At 39.4% G+C, this 20,821-nt stretch overlaps 1 protein-coding gene across 1 annotated transcript in view; it reads right to left on the bottom strand.

Moving 5' to 3' along the window:
- Positions 1-5,704: 5,704 nt before the first annotated feature.
- CFTR (CF transmembrane conductance regulator) overlaps positions 5,705-20,821 on the bottom strand; it is a 125,712-nt gene continuing 110,595 nt past the window's right edge. Inside the window, exons 24-27 of the mRNA XM_072146962.1 lie at positions 10,221-10,310; positions 8,490-8,662; positions 8,299-8,404; positions 5,705-7,085 (exon numbers count right to left, since the gene is read on the bottom strand). Coding sequence (XP_072003063.1) covers positions 6,879-7,085; positions 8,299-8,404; positions 8,490-8,662; positions 10,221-10,310 — 576 coding nt within the window. The 3' untranslated portion in view covers positions 5,705-6,878. The remainder of the gene's footprint in view (positions 7,086-8,298; positions 8,405-8,489; positions 8,663-10,220; positions 10,311-20,821) is intronic.

Here is a 20,821-nt window from a genome sequence, read left to right as displayed (position 1 = left end):
GATCGCCACTCCCCGATGACGTCACGGGGAGCGACGATCCACGGAAAGATGACGGCGCCCGCGCGCCGCCGTCTTTTTTATGCAGCCGGCACCTTTGCCGGCAGCGATCAGCGGAAAAACACACGCGACCGGTGCCGTCACCGATCGCGGGTGTTACCGGTAAGCCTTTGCTGCAATATGCCGCAAAGACTTACCGGCTATTTCACCACATTTCAAATACTTTTCCAGCCTCCTAGTACACGGCATGGAATAATAAATAATGTCACTGAGAATTAAAATTTGCTTTGCAGATAAGCTCTCACACAGCTCTGTAGACAGAAAAAGTTATGGATTTTTGAAGGTGGAGAGCGGGAAATGAATGCAAAAAACATGCATCCTTAAGGGGTTAATGTTCACAGGTTCTATATTTCTACTATATGATTTTACAGATCACATGCTTAATTTACTTGATCAGCGCACCCCGTTACAGTAAGCCCCTCAGCCCCTATTACATTGGGTAGACTACTACTTTTACAGATAGTTCAACTCCTTGCACTGTTTCTGTTTATTCTGCGCTTATATTTGTTTTTTTAAACTGAAACTTTGAACACAGAACTTTCTTTGTGTACTGCAGTAATGTACGTGTTTGGAACCTGGCCTTCAATTTAAGGCTGCTCCAGAAAATCAAGTTCATGTAATCCCTGTGTGACCTCTAATAAGTTAATGGATTGGCTGTGACTGTGTTTGCTAAGGTTTTATGCTAATAATCACGTTTACTTCATAATGCTTTAATCCTTGTAGCTTATTAAAGGAAAAGCAATGTGTTGATTTGTGACAAAAGGTGGTTGCGCCCTATATCCTATATTTTCATTGGGGGGGGGGGGGGATTAACCCCTTTGGTTCCTGCATTCGAAAAAAAGGCATATCTATTATATTTTCCATTTACAGTTCCATATGAGAGATTATCTGCAGGACAAATGGTACTTCCTAGAATGGTACTTCTTATATTTTATCTATGGCCTGCTTCCTTCTAAAATACAACGTTTAAAATTATGCTAATGGACTAGAAATCATCTGTGAAGCATTGCCAGAGCTCCACCGTGCTGCAGATTCAAAGGCTGTTACACTGTGTTTAAGCACTTCCCCCTCCCGCAGTGTGCTGAAATTTTCTCTGCTGCAGTGAGATTACATCAGGCAAAGGGAGGGGGAAGTTCTTAAGGGAACAAAGGGTGAGACGGTGTAACCGCCTGTGTATCTATTACATGGAAGGGCTTATATAACTTCTACCCCAGAGCCCTCCTGGCCCATTAGAATAATTTTAACAGTTGATTTTAGAAGGAAGGAATCCATGGATAAAAGAAAATATAAGAAGATTCCCACAGTCACAGTGCCTGGATCTATGAGTAAGTGCCTATCATACTTGTCTTTGATGGTAGATTTTCTTTAAATACCAAAAAGAGCAGATATTTTCTGAGTACAACAAACCTGTCAGAATTATGCAGAGATTGTGTCCAGATTCATCAGGACTATGGAAGCGAACAAAGTGAGATATATTCTGGAGAAGTCTGGATCTATCATTAGATATGTCTACCGTAATTTATTATGGGACATATGCATGTAAATGAGGGCAATGATAACTAAATAGTCAAGAGAAGAGTTTCCTGCTGTGCAGCCTATAGATGTTCTGGTCATAAAAAAGGTTCAGTTGCTAGGCTCAAATATTTATATGTGGGCTATATAAATGAAGAATTATTATTATTATTATAGGTCTGAATAGATGAATGAACCAATTACATTCATGGTGTTGACGTTTGAGTAAAAAGGACTAAGACTTACAGTAGCTTAGTTGCCTCTAGCCATAGAACAATGTATCTACACCTGGAGTTCCATGTATCAGGCTTATAAATGCATTTACAAATTGTGTAAATGTTTTTAGAAAACATACAATACATTGTCAAATATCTCTAAACTTGACAAACTCAACTACCAACATTGTGATTTTTCAAATGAATTCAATGACCACATTAACAAAAGTACAAAGTAAATGTATCTTTATTAACACAATTCTTTGAAATATCGATAAATATCATATATAAAAGAATAGAAGGCAGTGTTTTAACTGAATGTATCAGTAATTTCCACAATTTGGCAGTCGTTTCCATTGTAATACTATGAATTCAATTACTAGGTTAAAGTGAACATCAATGATCTATGTTTAATTACAAAATAAATGAATAAAATTTTACAGAAAATAGTAATAAAACAAAATATTCAGCCTCAAAATCATAGCAAATTTGACATTTTACTTTGTAAAAATATATTTGACATAGTGCACTATTGAATCATTTAAAATATATTAAAAAAACATTTATTGAAATAAATACTAAATTGTAGCGAAAATTTTAGTTTATAAAACAATTTGTCATTATTATATATGTATATATATAGTATTTACTTTTGCATATTTCTAATTTACAAAGTGCTATTGCCCCTTAAAGGAACTCTACCATCAAAATCCAGCATGGTAAACCTGGGACACTTGCCCATAGATATAGGCACCGTGACTGTGGTTATCTTCTTTTATATTTGTCGCCCATGGTCTCCTTCCGTCTAAAATAAACTTTTAACATTATTCTAATGACCCCTCTGTGATATGGCTTTACAGGCTGTTACACTGTCTCAGCCTCCCCCTGCTCCTTCAGCACTTGTGCAGTGGGCACTTCCTGCTATGCTGAGGGAGCAGAGAAGATTACCACAGTCACAGAACCTGGATATATGAGTAAGTGCCCCTGGTTTATCATGCTGGATTTTGATGGTAGATTTACTTTAAAATAAATAAGAAATGTTAAATGGAGCATAGATTTCTATATTATTAAAACATATAAAACTATATAAATGTATCTAATGCTAAAGTAATTATTGGATGGAAGATGCCAAGTACAGATCCTCTATAATGGTACTGATGGGTCATATTGATACAGTAGGTTCATGTCTAGGTTTCCTGTAAATACAAATCAATACTTTTAGTCTCTAAAGGGATTGTGCACTTTAAAAACATTACAGCAAATAATTATTATTCTTTGCATGCTGAAAAGTTATACAGTTTTCCAATATGCTTTCTGTATCAATCAACTAACGATTTTCTAGATCTCTGCTTGTTGTCTTTTTGTTGTCATGCAACAAGAAGCTTCATTGTTTACTTCCTGTGGATAAACAGTGATCCATGGCCATGTGATGTCACACAGGCGCACAGCTTGTTTGCTTGACCAGCATTGATTACACTTTTTGTTATAAGCGCATGAGCTGTGCACCTTTATGACATCACATGGCCATGGACTGGTGTTTATCTACAGGAAGTAAACATTGAAGCTTCCTGTTGCATAACAGCAAGAAGACAGCAAGCAGAGATCTAGAAAACCCTGAAGAATTGATACAGAAAGTATATTGGAAAATGTTATAACTTTTCATTACACAAACAATATCAATTATTTAGTGGACTGTGCTTCAGGTTGTCAACCCCTTTAAGCCTGTGTTTCCACATTAAGGTTTTTAATGCAGTTTTTGAAGACAAAACCAGAAGTACCATGGTATCATGCTTCTGAATTTACTCCTGGTTTTAGTATTAAGCCTCATTGTGGAAACCCACTCAAAGGCCTCTTGCGGACTAAGGTTTTTGTGGCTAGAATGTGTCCCCATGCTGTTTTAAACGGCTATAGTTTCCACAGCCCCGTGTATAATCACAAAACTCGGAGCAGGTCCTATTCCTGCCCAAGTTTGTGGCTTAGGCAGCCTCTTCAGCAGTCATTGGTATATGAGCAGAGTCACATTCAGATGACAGGCCACAAACACGGGGCCCTAGGGCAAATGGACACATTCAATTGCAAGAGGCTCAAGGATACCTAACTGCAATAGTGATTACCTGATGACTTGCATTAAAATATTTACTTACAGTAAAACAAACTGATACTTTATCATTTTTGTAATCCACTAAATACATATTTTTGCTATCTTATAAAACTCCTGAGGGATAGCGCCCCCTCTTAGTGCTATCAATCATCAGTGGAGGGCATTACAACCGATGATATAATTGGGAAAAACTAGCAGCACATATAAATAAATGCCACCAAAAATGGAATTATTCAACTAAAAGAATTGAACACAATCAGCTTACCTCCAAAAACTGATTTAATGGCTGGACAGATGAAAAGGGACTCTTTTACAATTTGTCCATTCCATGTAATTGCCTGCTGGCATTCCCCTATAGTAACCCACAAATTGTCCACTGAAGCACTTAGGTTCCCTTTAAGATAAAACATATAAAGGGAACAATGCCTGTAAAAAGATTTTCACTAATAACCACAAAGACAGCTTCCTGTATAACTAACTATAGGCCACAACATTTTTAGCTAACAAAACATATTGCTATGGGACTTGTCATTAGGTTAATTTGCGAAAATGTGCCCTTTAAGATAAAACTTTGTAAGCTTACCCGGGTCCCTGCCAGAAGGAGCAAGGAGTCACAAGGGGCATGTGTTATTCATGTGAATCACTGTATGACTCAGCCCATGTCTCCCTTATTCTTCCCTCCCTTTGGCAGAGGAGAGGATGATGTCAGTTGAAGGGAGGGGGAAGAGGGAGAAGCTGGAGACATGGGTCACACATTCCCTCAAGTGATTAACACATGCCCTTTGTGACTCACTGCTCCTTCTGGAAGGGTGCCAGGTAGGCTAGCAATTGTAATTTTCTGGGGATATGAACTATTTATTTTGTAACTAAAACAGTATGGGCAATAGTTGGCATAGTGCTTAGGGACCTGAAATTAGGTTTATTAGTGAAAATATGGTGACAGGTTCTCTTTAAGAGTCTCAAGTATCTGACTTAGCACACAAGTCATATGCAGGCTGACTGTGGAGGAATGGCAAGAAGTACTGATAAATAACAATAAAAATGAAGTTACAAAAATACAAATTGTTTTACCTACCCAGCCATTACAGCGCATTGAGGAGGAATATATTGTGACAGATTCCATTTAAGGCCTTTTCAAGCTGAGAACTTCTAAGATTATTTCAGCTTTTCGTAAGAAAAATTCTTATACAAAAATATATAAAAATACCATTTCTATAATGGCCTAAATGTAGTTTGTAGAACATGGTAATGTCACAGTCTGGGAGACAATGCTACTTAGATGCGCAAAATACAGAAACTTTTTTTTTTTATAAAATAAGTAGTGCTGGTGCTTCATTGTCACACATGATAGCCTGGTAGTAATTCTAATTACATAAACACACATGGGCAGAAGTGGTTATTTGTTGGCCAAGATCTTTTTATCTCATAAAACTATTTCAATAGGAAAAATAATAGCTTCACAGTGCTCCACTAGTCTGCCAGCTCATATTAAACCATGCTCCCCTGTGCTGATGCTGCTGTGATCACAGGGATTAGTAATTGTCAGGTTTTCTAAAGAGACACACAGACAGTGGGGCTTATTTACTAAGGGTCTGCGGATCACACTTTTGTTGGATTTTGGGGATTTGTGCCGCTGTGACAGGTATTTAACTGGGGACTTTGACGCACACGATCAAATTGCGGCGCAGCTGCGCTGGCTTTAATGCGACAGAAATTGGTGGAGAGGCTGTCGGATACCTTTCTAATACCTTTCCTTATCAGTTGGCCAGGGTAAAGTAATGGGCTGTCGTACTTTAGCTCTATTTTTAACCATTTAAAAAAAAAAAAATTTTTACCATTAACATTTCCTTCTTATGGTTTTAAAAACATTTGGACAGGAATGTTTATAAAAATTATGTTATCCAAAATTGTATGCAATTCACAGCAAGGTTTCTGTTTTATTTTGTGTGTAATTTCTAGTAGTGACATAAATAGTGGTTCTGATTATTTGATATTATATTATATATTGGGGATTTATTTCATGTCTATGATCACAAGATATGAAATTAAAACATAACATACAAATTTGAAGCAATTACAAATGTTTGATTTTAAGAAACAATACGCTAAGATTATTAATGCATTCGGTGGTTTTCACTTCAAGACGAAAATGAAATAAATACTAGATATGTGTAAAATATTAAAAAGAATGAGAATAAAGTATCATTGTGGTGCCAATAGTCATACACAGAGATGATCACATTGTTATAAATATACACATTCTGTTGACTACATGGATCCAAAAATATATTAAAATATCTATAATGCTATGAAAATATGGCAGTGAAGGACACAATGTTATTCAATATCTCAGTTGTGCAGTGACACTTAGAGCAATATTGGTGTGGAATCTTCACAATACTTTGCCATCTTTCTCCCTAGTATTAGATGAATTTAGAAGAGGCATCAACTCTCCATGCTCAATAACAGTTTGATCATATACATTTATACACTGTATATGAATTTATGCTTTCCTCGCACCCTTGTAAATTACAAGTTCTGTGTTTTTAATCTGAGTAAAAGAGAGAAACTTTACATTAAATTGAAAAATTGGAACTCTTCCATATTCAAGGAGCTGATCACAGAGATGTGGTTTGCCAATACTAGTAAATACAAGTGGTCCAGACATTTGGCAATACACTTACTGCACTACTGAACATATGGTATTGTAGGTGTACTGTTCAAGTTTTATAACTGCAGATAAGATGTTGACGTATACCTCGCTTTCTTTGTAATCTGCCACAGTTTATATCAAGTTTGCAAATTTTCCAGTAGGCAACAGACTACAAACTACTAGGGAGCAAATGAATTCTTAATGCCCATAAGGAAACTTTCTGCAAGATCCAAACCACGATTTAAAGAATTGTTTTCAATTTTCTCACACTTTCTGTTCTTATTGGCATCTCCTTCATTTAAGAAGAGATAAAAACTTTGATATATTGCATTGTGCTTGATCACAATCTGGTCTCTTGTACTTCCTCTTCTGTTTCTTCCTGTAGGGCAGTGATTTTGGGTCTGGACTTTCTCTTACTGGAGTTTCGTCGGTGCATGGGAAATAGTTTTAAGCGATCAGAATGGCTCATAGCCTGTTTAAAGAAGCTCTTCTCATTCATGAGTTTCTGTATGGAATCATATTGCCGCACTGTGTTTTCTTCTATCACCTGGTGAAGAACAATAAATTGCAAGCATTAATATGTAGAACGTGATGCTAAATATTCAGATATTTGTGTCTCCTTGTGGTGGCTGCACTGTTTTCATTTTTCAATTCAGTTCATTCTTACATTTTGGGATAATGGGGGCTCTTTATTGAAACTAGTGTAAACTAGGGCCACTGCTCTACTTTCCATTTCACTAGTTTAGTTAAATCTTATTATGGCAGAAACCATTTATAAGTTGACAGGTTATTGACATTACTTCACGTTACTTAACGTTGTGTGTATGATAAAGGCCATGGATACATCAAAAGGCGTAGGCCACTTGATTTTTTCGATTGGCGGCGCGGCCACCGGGCAAAACTAGTTTTGCATAAAAACCTGCAAATGAAAGGCAGGAATGTCCTGTGCGTTCCTCCCATTATTATTTATTTGCAATGATTTCAGTGCTTCTATGCCGATAAAGCACTGATAAATCTCCCGCTATATCAGTTTTTCTGTCAGTAGGTATTATATTCAACTTTCATGACTGATATCAAAGAAAGTTTCCTTTTCTGAGTTAATAGTTTTTTACTGAGGTATTTATTATTTTTTGTCTTAACTGAGCACACAGTAAAATTATCTACACAAGATAGGGCACTAGAACAATTGAACACTCTTCCAAAGGTTCAAAGAGCAATGGCACACTGACCTTCGGGATTTCAGGACAATGGCTCACATTCTCAGCTAACAAACCCTGAGCAACACTGATATCATCTAAAATGAGCTGTATGGATTGTACAGGACTACAAGGGACTCACACTGAGACTTCAATAAATATTTCTAGTTAGTCAGTGTATTACAACATTTAAAGAGCAAAAATATTCTGGGTTTACGAGAAATGCTTGGTTATTTTAAAAAGCGACAGAGAAAGGATTCCGAGGTCGCATTGTATGGGAAGCCCAGTTCACAACTCTTTTATCTTCGGTTACACGTGTACCATATTTTTCACCTGGACCTGTCTTAGAATTATCTAACCACACATTGGGTGTGCCACATATAATAAGAAATACATGTAAACAATGCAAAAAACAAGGTGCTCATTATGGCATATGCGATCAGGCTAGCCCTGCCTACATACATTTGCATTGTGTTTCAAAATGCAATGCAAAAGCAATGTGTAAATGCAGCCTTACTCTGCAGAGGTTACTATGACTGGTTAAGTAAAATATATAGAACTTACCAGGAAGAACTGACATTCAAGCATGGCTTCTAGTCTGTGTTCAGACAAGATGACTGTACAATTTGCAAACGCATGCTTCAGAGTCTTCCTAATAATCTGAAAGGTTCTGTAAGAGAAAAAAAGTGAAAATAAATTTATTGATGACATTTTCTGTTGTCATGGAATGAAATTGTTAATGTTTAGAAACTTACATTGGATCTAAATGAGCACTAGGTTCATCCAGCAGAAGAATCTTGGCTTTACTAAGAACTGATCTAGCCAAACACACCAGCTGCTTGTGACCATTACTGAGGACACATCCACCATCCAGGAGCACAAAGTCCAGCTGACCTGGAAACTGCTCAATGATTGACTTCAGGCCAACCTGCAGAAAAGATGAAATACATAATAATTGCTAGCAGTTCTCAGTTGACAATAAAGTTTTATAACAGAAAATGAACACATAAACACCTCTTCGATAACCTCACAAAGAACTGCAACATGTGGGGTATTTTACATACTTTCCTGTTTCACAGTGATCTGTCAGTTTTGAGAAGGAAAATGTTATATCTTTATGTAAGTTCTCAGGGCACTAAGGCAGACGTAAGCCTGCTGTTGTACCCATATTTTTTTGCTCAGTGCCATCTAGCACTACCTCTTCATATGATGAATAGGTAGGAATCAGGTATAGAAAGTACAAAAGATGTGCTCTAAGAACTTAATTTTCTCTTAAAATGCATGCGATCGGAATTAAAACAAGGCAAGACACCGTTTTTTTGTTACCGATGACTTACGTTGGCATAGAAACGCATATGCGATTGAACCAAAGCCTGTCCCCGTATGCAAACGTTACGTGTGATCGCACCCTTAATGTCTTTCACACTAAATAATCTTCTGGTATTCAAGGTGTGCTGAACTACCACTCACAAGTCCAACCAGGGGTGCACCTACTCTATGGAGTCCGCCCACTTACACACAATGACGTCCTTATGCTAAATTTGCTCCAAAGCAATCAGCACCCAGACCAACTCACAAATTACTTACACTAAGAAGGCCAGAGGCACCTCAACCACACAGACAATGGACACGGATGATTCTCACAGAACACGCAATCACTACATATGCTATGTTAAAGAACCTGGTAATTTAATCTCCCCTCCCTCCATCGCTTCTCCCCTCAGGAGGTCATACATGTCTGCCCCACTGCTCACTGGCCCCTCCGATGGGACTAGGGGGACAGCTCTGCATACAGAAAGGTAAACTTTCATCTAAATTATCTTTTTTTTTTCGGAAAAAGACAGTTTTACAAAAAAAAAATCTTTGGTAATGTGTACACTATTCTCTATGGGGACATGGGGGAGAGAGAAAAAGGGCTCCTGATGACAAGTTCCCTTTAAGTCTGGCACACAATGCATAAATGAATCTCCCCCAGAATGCAATAGGGGAACATTATAACAGAGAAAAATTATTTCACAACATGCTGAGTTCTCTGTTAGTAGGTTCAGTAAAAATTCCCTCTGCACTTGCAAAAACTTGAAATAAGATTATAATAGACACTAAATCACTTATATACTGTTGGATGTGCACATTTAGATAAACTGTTTGGCCATTTTTTCTCTATTTATTTAATACTGATGATGAATTTTAAAAAATGAAAACTTCAGTGATCAACTACTATCGAGTATTTGTCTAAGACACGTAATCATCAAGTTCAACCACAAGGTGGCAAAACAGTATAAAAAATCTAAACCTGATCTGTGTTTAACAAAGAAACATTTGATTATCCTTAAGTTAGTCCTTTAACATGGAGAGGAAATGGAAGCACACATCCAGCAAACAGCCTTTGTTATTTGTCTATCATTTTGTCGGAGTGTTCACAATACAACCCATTGTCAGAACTAATTTTGTAATCTTTGTCACGCACATAGGGCCAGTTGTATTACCTCTTCAGTTACTTTCCAGATTTCTTCATCACTGTGTTTCCCATAAGGGTCAAGGTTTTTCCGGAATGTCCCAGAAAATATGAAGACTTTCTGCATGGGAGAAAAGAATTAATAGGGTCAATAGTTATTTGCATTACCTTTCCAGCAGAATACTCAATGTTGGTTCGCAAGAACACTAAACTTCCTTGTTTAATGTAATAGAATGTGAGCCAAAACATTTTATAATAAAACCAATTCAGTTTCCTCCTGGCTTGAATGAACAAAAGTGTAAGGTGCTTTATTCTACATGACACCCATTATGTAATTAGAGCTCGTATGGCTTAATTCTTTACATAGATCAATTCATCAATTCATTTAATAAAATCTGTATTTTCATGATTGTGGAGAGAACTAGAGTTATATCACTTTTACTGTGAAATAGGAGTTGGAATATCACTGTATTACAAATCTCAAAAGCATGGATTAGGCCACATTTATAAAAACTTTTGTAAACTACACTATGTGCAGATTCACCATACACCAGATTCAGGAAATCTGGTGACCGTTGCATGGCTCTGGCAGAGAGCACCAATTTTTTTTGGTGCACCTTTAACATAGGGCGTGCAACATAATTCTGTCAGACACTGCATGATAAATGTGGTGCACGGTCCGATTGTGCACTGGAACACCTTGGAACCTTTCAGTGCAGAATTTTGTGTTGTGTTGGGGAAAGTGCACAAATGCGACACAAATGTGTCGAGGACACTTTATAAATACAAGTGCAAGCAGTTGGAATGAATGTGCAAAGTCAGACAAAAAATGGTGCAGGGGCTTTAATAAATGTGGCCATTGACATCATTGCAAGTTCTGTGTTCTGTATGGAATGGTAGAGCAAGGAGATATAGATGGCTCCCTGCTCTGCCATTGACTTCAGGGAGAAGCTCTGGTGGTATTCCTCGATACTACTGCAGCTGTGATGCTGAAGCAGGAAGTAGTTATCAAGTAAGTGGTTCGTTTTTATCTAATGTTTATTTCTATCTTTAGCCAAATTTTTTGATGATCCTTAAACCACTATAAGATATGAATATACCTTACTCCACAGTTTTCTTGTTGGTTAAGAAAACAGATGCATCCTTCCTATGGCTACAGAAACAAATGTACATTACCATCCAATTTGCTTAGGTTTGGTTGTGTACATTTGACCTTAAGCTTAAAGGGGTTGTCCACTTTAAACAAATTCCAGAAAATAATTGATATTGTTTGTGTATCATGAAAAGTTATACGATATTCCAATATACTTTCTAGATCAATTTCCTGACAGTTTTCCAGATCTTGCCTTGCTGCCATTCAACAGGAAGCTTCATTGTTTGGTTCATGTGGATAAATATCCGTCCATTTTCATGTGATGTCACACAGGTGCATAGCTCGGTAATATCACAAAGAGTAATGAGAGCAATGCCCCTATGTGAAATCAAATGACCAGGGACTGATGTTTATCCACAGCAAGTGAACAATAAAGCTCCTATAGAGTGACAGCAAGCAGAGATCTAGAAAACCCTGAAGAATCGATACAGAAAGTTCTGTACACTGGAGAATTGTATAACTTTTCATTACACAAACAATATCAATTATTTGTTGGTATTTGCTGAAAGTTGACAACCCCTTTAACAAGTTACTTTTATTTCAAAGACTATTTCTGTGGTAGCATGGATCACCTTGTTATTAAATTTAGTTTAACCCCTTCCCGACATGTGATGTAATAGTACGTCACATGTCGGGTCCCGGTACATGGAGAGGGCTCGTGGGCCGAGCCCTCTCCATAGCCGCTAAGTCTTTGCTGCATATTGCAGCAAAGGCTTACCGGTAACACCCGCGATCGGTGCCAGCACTGATCGCGGGTGTTTCACCGCTACTTCGGGTTAACCCATTCATTACAATGTGCTGTCAGCACATTGCAATGTATGAGTAGTAAAATCCCCATATACTGCCATACTGTAGTATGGCAGTATATGATAGTATCGTACAGACAACCTAGGGTTAAAGTACCCTAGGAAGTCTGAAAAATAGTAAAAATAAAAATAAAAAAAAGTTAAAAAAAAAATCTATAATAAAAAAGCCTAAAAATTCAAATCACCCCCCTTTCCCTAGAATTAATATAAATATAAATAAACAGTAAAAATCATAAACACATTAGGTATCACCGCATCCGAAAATGCCCGATCTATCAAAATATGATAACGGTTTTTCACTGCGTTTAACCCCGTAACAGAAAGTCGCGCCCAAAGTTGAAAATGGCACTTTTTTGCCATTTAAAAAAAAATTTAAATTCTATAAAAAGTGATCAAAAGGTCGTACAGTCCTAAAAATGATAACATTGTAAACGTCATCAAAATCCGCAAAAAACGACACCACCCACAGCTCCGTACACTAAAGTATGAAAAAGTTATTAGTGCCAGAAGATGGCAAAATCCCCCAAAAAAATTTTGTACAGGAGGTTTTAATTTTTTTAAATGTATGAAAACATTATAAAACTTATACAAATTTGGTATCCCTGTAATCGTACCGACCCAAAGAATAAAGTAAACATGTCATTTGGGGTGCACAGTGAAATCCGTAAAATCAAAGCCCACAAGAATACGGCACAAATGCGTTTTTTTACCAATTTCACTGCATTTGGAATTTTTTTCCTGCTTCCCAGTACACGACATGGAATATTAAATACCACCATTTTGAAGTGTAATTTGTTACGCAGAAAATAAGTCGTCACACAGCTCTGTACATGCAAAAATAAAAAAGCTACAGATTTTTGAATGTGGGGAGTGAAAAATGAAAACGCAAAATCGAAAAAGGGCCGCAGCCGGAAGGGGTTAAAGAGGACCTTTCGCTACTTCACTTATATGGAGATTATCATATTAGGGGCTGCTACACAGATTCACGGGCACTTTGAATTTTCTTTCTAGCCCTCGCGGAGGCATAGTTATTAGTCACGAGATCTGACCATTACAATCTGTGTTTGGTCAGAGAGGAGGAGCTGGGGCAGGAGCTGGGGGCGTGTGTTATGCTAATCTTCTCTCATACTGTCAGTGGTGAGATGTAATTTCTCTATCTGCATCTAAAGGCTATGTTCACACAGATTCTAATATTCTGTTGACATTGCATTTACACAATGTTTACAAAAATACACGCATGCAATGTAAACAGAAACGCAAACGCTGTGTAAACGTAAGTGCAAACGCGACATCAACTTATATACCACATAAGCTTAAACATGATGCTAACCAGACATAAATGCAAATGGAATGTAAATGTCAGTGTAAATGTGCCGTAAACGCAAGCGCTGTTTACGCGCCACAAGTGGTGATTATGCATAAACGCAAACATAAATGTGAGACAAGCGACCTGTAGGCGAAAGTGTGCTGCAATTGCAGCGAATCGCAACCATGACGCAAGCGGCGCGTAAGAATAACCATAATGCAAACACTGTGTAGGCGTAACGCAAATGCAGCGTAAGCATAAACGTGACATAATTGCCGCGGAAATGTAATTGCAGCATAAGCGTAAACGTCACACAAACGGCGTGTAAGCATAAACATGGCGCAACTGTTGCGTAAGTGTTAATGTGCCGCAAATGCTCATAAGCGTAACCGTGATGCACACGCTGCGTAATCACAAGTGGCGCAAACGCTGCACAATCGTAACTGGCGCAAACGCCACATAATTGTAAATGGGACGCAAACACAGAGTAAGCGTAAATGGGACGCATATACTGCGTAAGCGTAACCCTGTCACAAATGCAGAATAAGCATAACCGTGTTGCACCCGCTGCATAACCATGACTCAAATGCCTTGTAAGCGCAACCGTGGCGCTAACGCCTCGTAATCGCAACTGCCGCAAACACCGCTTAATCGCAACTGGTGCAAATGATGCGTAATCGTAACTGGCACAAACACTGCGTAGTCATAAATGGGACACCAACGCTGCATAAACGTAAACGGGAGGCAAACGATGGGTAAACGTAAATGGGACGCAAATACCGTGGAAGCGTAAACTTGTCACAAATGCGGAATAAGCATAACCGTGATGCACAGGCTGCATAACCGTGACTCAAATGTCTTTCAAGCGTAATCATGGCGCAAACGCTGCGTAATCGCAACTAGCGCCAACGCTGCGGAATCAAGCAAAACTGCCGAAACATCGTAAACATAATGTCAACAGTATATTAGCGGAATGTGTGTGAACACAACCATTAAACTCACAGCTCAACATTCATAATAACTACTCTGACATTGCCTGCCACTGATTGGACAGTATGAGAGAAGATTAACATAACACACACCTCCAGCTCCAGCCCCAGCTCCTCCTCTCTGACCAAACACAGATTACAATGGTCAGAAACTGGGAATTATATCTCCGCAACCGTGGGGGCTAGAAGGAAAATTCCAAGTGCGCCTGAATCTGTGTAGCAAATGGTATAGGATGGTATGATAATCTTCACAGGTGAGGTGGTGAAAGGTCCTCTTTAAAGCGATTAAAGTTCAGCTAGTAATGACTGCATGACCCCAACATCCACCAGCAGCTGGCAGGACACAGGAGGTCCAGAGTCCTGCTGTTTAGGGGTCATGTGATCTGTGGCCCCCAGTGGCCACAGTAAATATAATATGGGTAAACCTATTAGGGTCTTATACTAGTTACCATCCCCTTTCTTAGCCCCTTTTCTCCTTTTTTCCTTCAGTGTGTATAAATCAGATTTCCATACTTACTCACAGAGACAGTTCATAGATAACACGCTAATAATTGTTCTAATAACCAATGATAGTCTTATCTCCTTATAGAGCTGAATTATCAAGTGAAATATTATCTGGTTATGAAAAGAGTAACTTTTAGCTTCCTTGTTTAGCAGCTGTTTACAGACATGAGAAGCCTTCCACAGATCCCTCTGCAGCAGATGGAAGGACCATTAAACAATGACTGCATCATTATTTCATCAGTATTACCATTCATTCATAAAATTTCTATTGGGCCAAAAATAGAATAGAATATAGAAAATAGAATCATTTTAGAATTTTAGAAGAAAAAAGTAAATGCAAAATACAGATAAAATGTGATTATGAGAATACAGTACTGATCAAATACTGATAGAAAATTGAAAGTATACTGATGCTTCCTGTATCAGTTAAAAGAGAATCTTAGCTGATGACAGATTCCAATAGTCTATGTTATGCTGATTTTAAAAATGCCTTTGTCAGCATTCTGCATAATTTCAGTAGGTTATATAAGTTTAATTCACATTACCTGGCTCTCTGTCAGCTGTATGCGGGGAGTCCTGGGGGAGGGGTAGCTGCAGCCTGTGTGTATCAGTCTCCTCATGCAATCTTCCCCTACGCCACAGCATCCCCTATCCTCTCCTACCTGCTCATAGCACTTGACTGGAAGTGGGGAGGAGCGGAGGGAGCTGGATGATCTAGAAGGAGAGGAGACTGACAAAGGGAAAAACAGGCTGCAGCAGCCCCGCCCCAGGTTCACTTTAAAGCTATGGTATTGATCCATATACTGTAACCATATTAAAATATGATCATCTGAAACAATCAAACATTTCTCCATTGCACCTCTACTCAGAATTATGGAATGGGTGACCTCAGGATAAATTTCTACAAAAAAAAAACAAACACCTGAGCTGCCAAATATCAGAAAGATATTAGCTATTCATGTGAACAAATCAGCTGTCACAAAAAATTCCTAGGAGGCAAAAGAATGTTCCCACAACATAAGTTATGACTAACGAAGTCATGAAGCCAGCTCACAGGATGAGCTGATGCCGGGAGTCAGTATCAAAGGGCAGCTAAGGTCAGCTGGACTGGTGGTGCTCTCAGGGCCAGATTAAGGCTGGTGGGGACCCGTGGATGCAAAATCTGGTGGAGGTCCCCACTGAGTGTAGCATACATACACGTCCTCCTGCTCACTATCCACTATCCCAACAGTAACACAGCTACATACATCCGCCTCGCCCCCAGTAACACATCTACATACAGCCGCCTCACCCCCAGTAACACAGCTACATACAGCTGCCTCATCCCCAGTAACACAGCTACGTACAGCCACCTAACCCCCTGTAACAAAGCTACATACAGCCGCCTCTCCCCAGTAACACAGCTACATACAGCCGCCTCATCCCCAGTAACACAGTTACATACAGCCGCCTCATCCCCAGTAACACAGCTACATACAGCCGCCTCGCTCCCAGTAACACAGCTACTTACAGTCGCCCCATCCTGAGTAACACAGCTACATACAGCTGCCTCGCCCCCAGTAATACAGCTACATACAGCCGCCTCGCCCCCAGTAACACAGCTACTTACAGCCGCCTCATCCCCAGTAACACAGCTACATACAGCCGCCACATCCCCAGTAACACAGCTACATACAGCTGCCTCGCCTCCAATAACACAGCTACATACAGCCGTCTCATCCCCAGTAACAGAACTACATACAGCCGCCTCGCCCCCAGTAATTCAGCTACATACAGCCACCTCGTCCCCAGTAACACAGCTACATACAGCCGCCTCATCCCCAGTAACACAGCTACATACAGCCACCTCATCACCAGTAACACAGCTACATACAGCTTCCTCACCCCCAGTAATACATCTACATACAGCCATCTCATCCCCAGTAACACTGCTACATACAGCCGTCTTGCCTCCAGTAACACAGCTACATGCAGCCACACAGTCCCATGTAACATACACTTCAGCAATACACTTCAGCCACGCAGTCCCATGTAACATACACACCAGCCATGCAGTCCCATGTAACATACACACCAGCCACACAGTCCCATGTAACATACACATCAGCCAAGCAGTCCTATGTATACAACCACTTACCTGTAAGTTCTCTCCTCTCCATGTGTAGTTTGTTGTCACAGCTCCTCAGACTTCACGGGAGACTCCACCCTTTCACATGACATTACAGTTTCCCAACTTCATTAAAGACACAAGGTATTGGGAGGACGCGATCGCTGGTTGGAAAGGCGTGATCATGGGGGCACAATTGCAGGGGGGGCATAAAAGGGGGGGCGCGATCGCTGGGGAAACCTGTGTGGTCACTGCAAACTGTCTCTAGCTGGGAGCGATGCTCTGCAGCAGCGCAGCGCTCCACCCTTAGGCAGTCCATGCGTTATGTGAAAATATGATGCAAGGAATACTTGTCTGCCGGCCGACCGGTATGTATTAATTATTGAAGATGAGAAGTCCTTGCATGATATTTTCATATAATGCATGGACTTCCGTGTGGACAGTTTGCAATCTTGTGCTGGAGGCTTAATAGATCCAAAGAGTAACTTAAGAACAATTTTTTATTTTTTTAAATGAGAAATTCTAATAATAAAAAATGAAATATACTTTTTAAATTTAATTTGTAGTGTTTCTGTTGTATGTTTTATGAAAGTGCACTTTCCACTTTCTGAAGCTTTCTTACTTGACTGGTTTCTTGCCATTGCCAAGTTAGATACAGAGTACGGGCCCTGCAGTTGGGCCCTATGATATCAACAACCACGTTATGGGGAAATTCCTTGACACAATGGCCCACAGTTACTAAAAACAGTGCAGTTTGCCTGTGTAGTGTGCAGATGGTGCCAGATTCATGAATTGTTGGGCCCCCTTGGACTTTGCATGTTAAATGTGGCGCATGGCCCTACTATGCAACGGAACATTTCAATGACGAATTTGTGTTGTGTGGACACTTCTTAAATACATGTGCAAGCAGTCTGCACCTTAAATAACTTGCAATGTCCACCAGAAAACTGGCACAAGCACCTTAGTAAATGTCTCCAAATTATGTAATGTTATCCAATTAATAGTTTGTTGAACTCACAAACTCCACTGTCTTCCATGCCATAGACATACAGTACAGTGCTGTTATCCACGTAACGTTAAACTGTTATGCAAATTCATTGCAATGGTGTATAGATATGTATCTTCTCAGAGATCTCTCTATATATCACTAAATTGTCTAAATTACATAATTTAGAGACCTTGTATCAGGGGAAGCCCTAAGAGTTGTAGAAACACCATTTATAGACTGATGATGGTATTTGCCAATGATTTGGTTCCCGCTCTGCGGACTGGAAGACTTCTCCTAAATACAGCTACTACAGGATCTGTCCTCTGCAGGGGAGAGAATGTCCTGCACTCTGCTTTCCTGCATTGTATCAGAGAAGGGCGTGTGCCCTACTGTCAGCAGAGCCCGTACACCCATACTCTGTAAGTAAGCATCAGCCAGAAACCAGTAAGTAAGAAGTTTACAGAAAGTGCACTTTCATGAAACCTACAGCAGAAACACTACAAAATAATGTATTTTACATTTTTTTTATTGTTAAAGCTCATACTTAAAAAAAATAACAATTTGTTTGAAAGTTTAGTTACGCTTTAAAGGGGTTGTCCAAGACCTTACAAAAAAAAGGTGGCCGGGAGGGGGCTGCTTAAAAAAATAAAATGTGCTTACCTCCTGGCACCTCTGGGTGTCCCATGCTGCTGTCACTCCTGTCCGTGCCCCATGTAAACAAACATAGTCACGGAAGCATTCAGCTCCCGGCCAGCCAAGCCCACCTGTCCCTATTCACAGCATTATATATGCGGGACGGATGGGTGTCAGGTATTGCCGGAAGCGCTGCTTCTGTGGCCATATTTGTTTACATGGGGCATGGACCGGAGCAACATAAGCGCAGGACACCCAGAGGGCACCGGGAAGTAAGTACATGTTTATTTTTATAAGCAGCCCCCTCCCGGCCACATTTGTTTTGTTTTTTTGTAAAAGTCTCGGACAACCCATGCCAGTTTGCACAAGTGTCCCCAAAAGGTAAACGGTAATAATTAATAACCGCCATTTCCAAATTTCTGGTTGGCAATACAGAACTAGATGCACTAGTACTATGTCTGCCATAGTGGCTTTGGCTCTGTCATGTGTAATCTGTTATTGCTAATTCTATTGTTCAAATATAGAGCTTTCCTGGCATATAAAGGCAGTCCCCAGGTTACGTATAAGATAGGTTCCATAGGTTTGTTCTTAAGTCGAATTTGTATGTAAGTCGAAACTGTATATTTTATCATGGTAGATAAAAAAAAAATTTTGATTTCAACATTTTTTGCTGTAATGGGACCAAGGATTATCAATAAAATTTCATTACAGACACCTTACAGCTGATGATTGCATTCTGGGACTAAAGTTAAGCATCCAGAGAGCTTCAGCAGAGGTCACAGTGAGCAGAGGGGTCCGTCTTTAAAGAGGGGTCGTTTGTAAGTCAGGTGTTCTTAAGTAGAGGACCGCCTGTATCCACTGAGCGTACTGCATAAACATGATGTGAAGGTTACATTTTCTAGCTACTTAAATAAATATTGGTCCTTTGATTCCAACTAGCAACTTGTAAGCAGTTCTGAAATGTGTCTAAATGTGAGCTTCCAGCTACTCAACACAAATGATGTAACTGGACTCCCAATCTAACATGTGCCACATATGATACTGATGTCTGATACAGATAGCCACATCCCTTTGTCTTGTAACGTTGAAAAGGTTGAAACAAGAAAGTGCTTTTTACAGCATAAAGTATGTTGCATTATGCTTTATATAACTTCTATGCTTGCAAATATGAGTCATTAATGTGAAAACAAGCATCTCATACTTTATAACAGCAAATAGAACTAGCTCTAAAGCAAACAATACCAAGTGTTGCTGAGAACACATTTAATCCTCCCATTAACACGGATGACCTAGGAGTTAGGTCTTGCAGAACCGTAACTAAGTGGATTTTCTAGTTAAAATATGGTGGATTTGTGGTGGATTTCACTGTATATACAGTACAGAAAATCTTCAATAACTTTCCACACATATTCCAACTTGTGTTTTGCAACTTTTATAAGGCTTTTGAAACTTTTCAAAAGTGCTGAGAAGTGGGTGGGTTTTCACAAAAACGTGGTTGGGATTTTTTGGTAAACATTTGTGTGTTCAATGTATAAACATATATGGGTTATTTATCAGGGACTCTGCACCACTCTAGCTTATTGCTATCACTTGCAATTTTTTTCCCCAATCCGCCATCTTTGCGCCAGTGGAGCGTGAAGAGGCATGAAGGGGGGGCATGGCCAGCCAAGTGGAGCCCAGCGTGGGGCATTACTGTCCCCACAATTGCGCACCCACTGCAGCCGGTGAATTTTCACATGTGAAAAGTCGCCAGCTGCGTATATTTACGCCAGGTAGGGCCTGGTGTAGAGATAAACGCTGTGCAGGACCCTGCCAGATACATCAAGAGGCCGGCGTGTGCCGACGTATGATAATTAACCCCCATATAGTATAGCTAGCTCCAGAAATTGGGACAAATAATAGTGGAAATTTACCTAAAATGCATGCACAGTGTAAAACGCCATTCTTAAGATGGTTTTTATAGTAAGTTTACAATTTGTTGTGCCCGAGCTTTAGAAACAATACAAAATTGTGAAGATTTACCAACCCAAAATCCACTGAACGTCTCGTGCAAATTGTGTTGCATCACAATCTTTTGGTGTTACACTTTTCTATTTTTAACAGATTAAAAAGTGTGTATAAAAAGAGTTTAGATAAGTCTTAAAGG

This window comes from Engystomops pustulosus, chromosome 4, assembly GCF_040894005.1.
Source record: "Engystomops pustulosus chromosome 4, aEngPut4.maternal, whole genome shotgun sequence".
Classification (NCBI taxonomy): domain Eukaryota; kingdom Metazoa; phylum Chordata; class Amphibia; order Anura; family Leptodactylidae; genus Engystomops; species Engystomops pustulosus.
The sequence above is the reverse complement of the archived record's forward strand: the minus strand, read 5'-3'. Positions and strand labels throughout refer to the sequence as shown.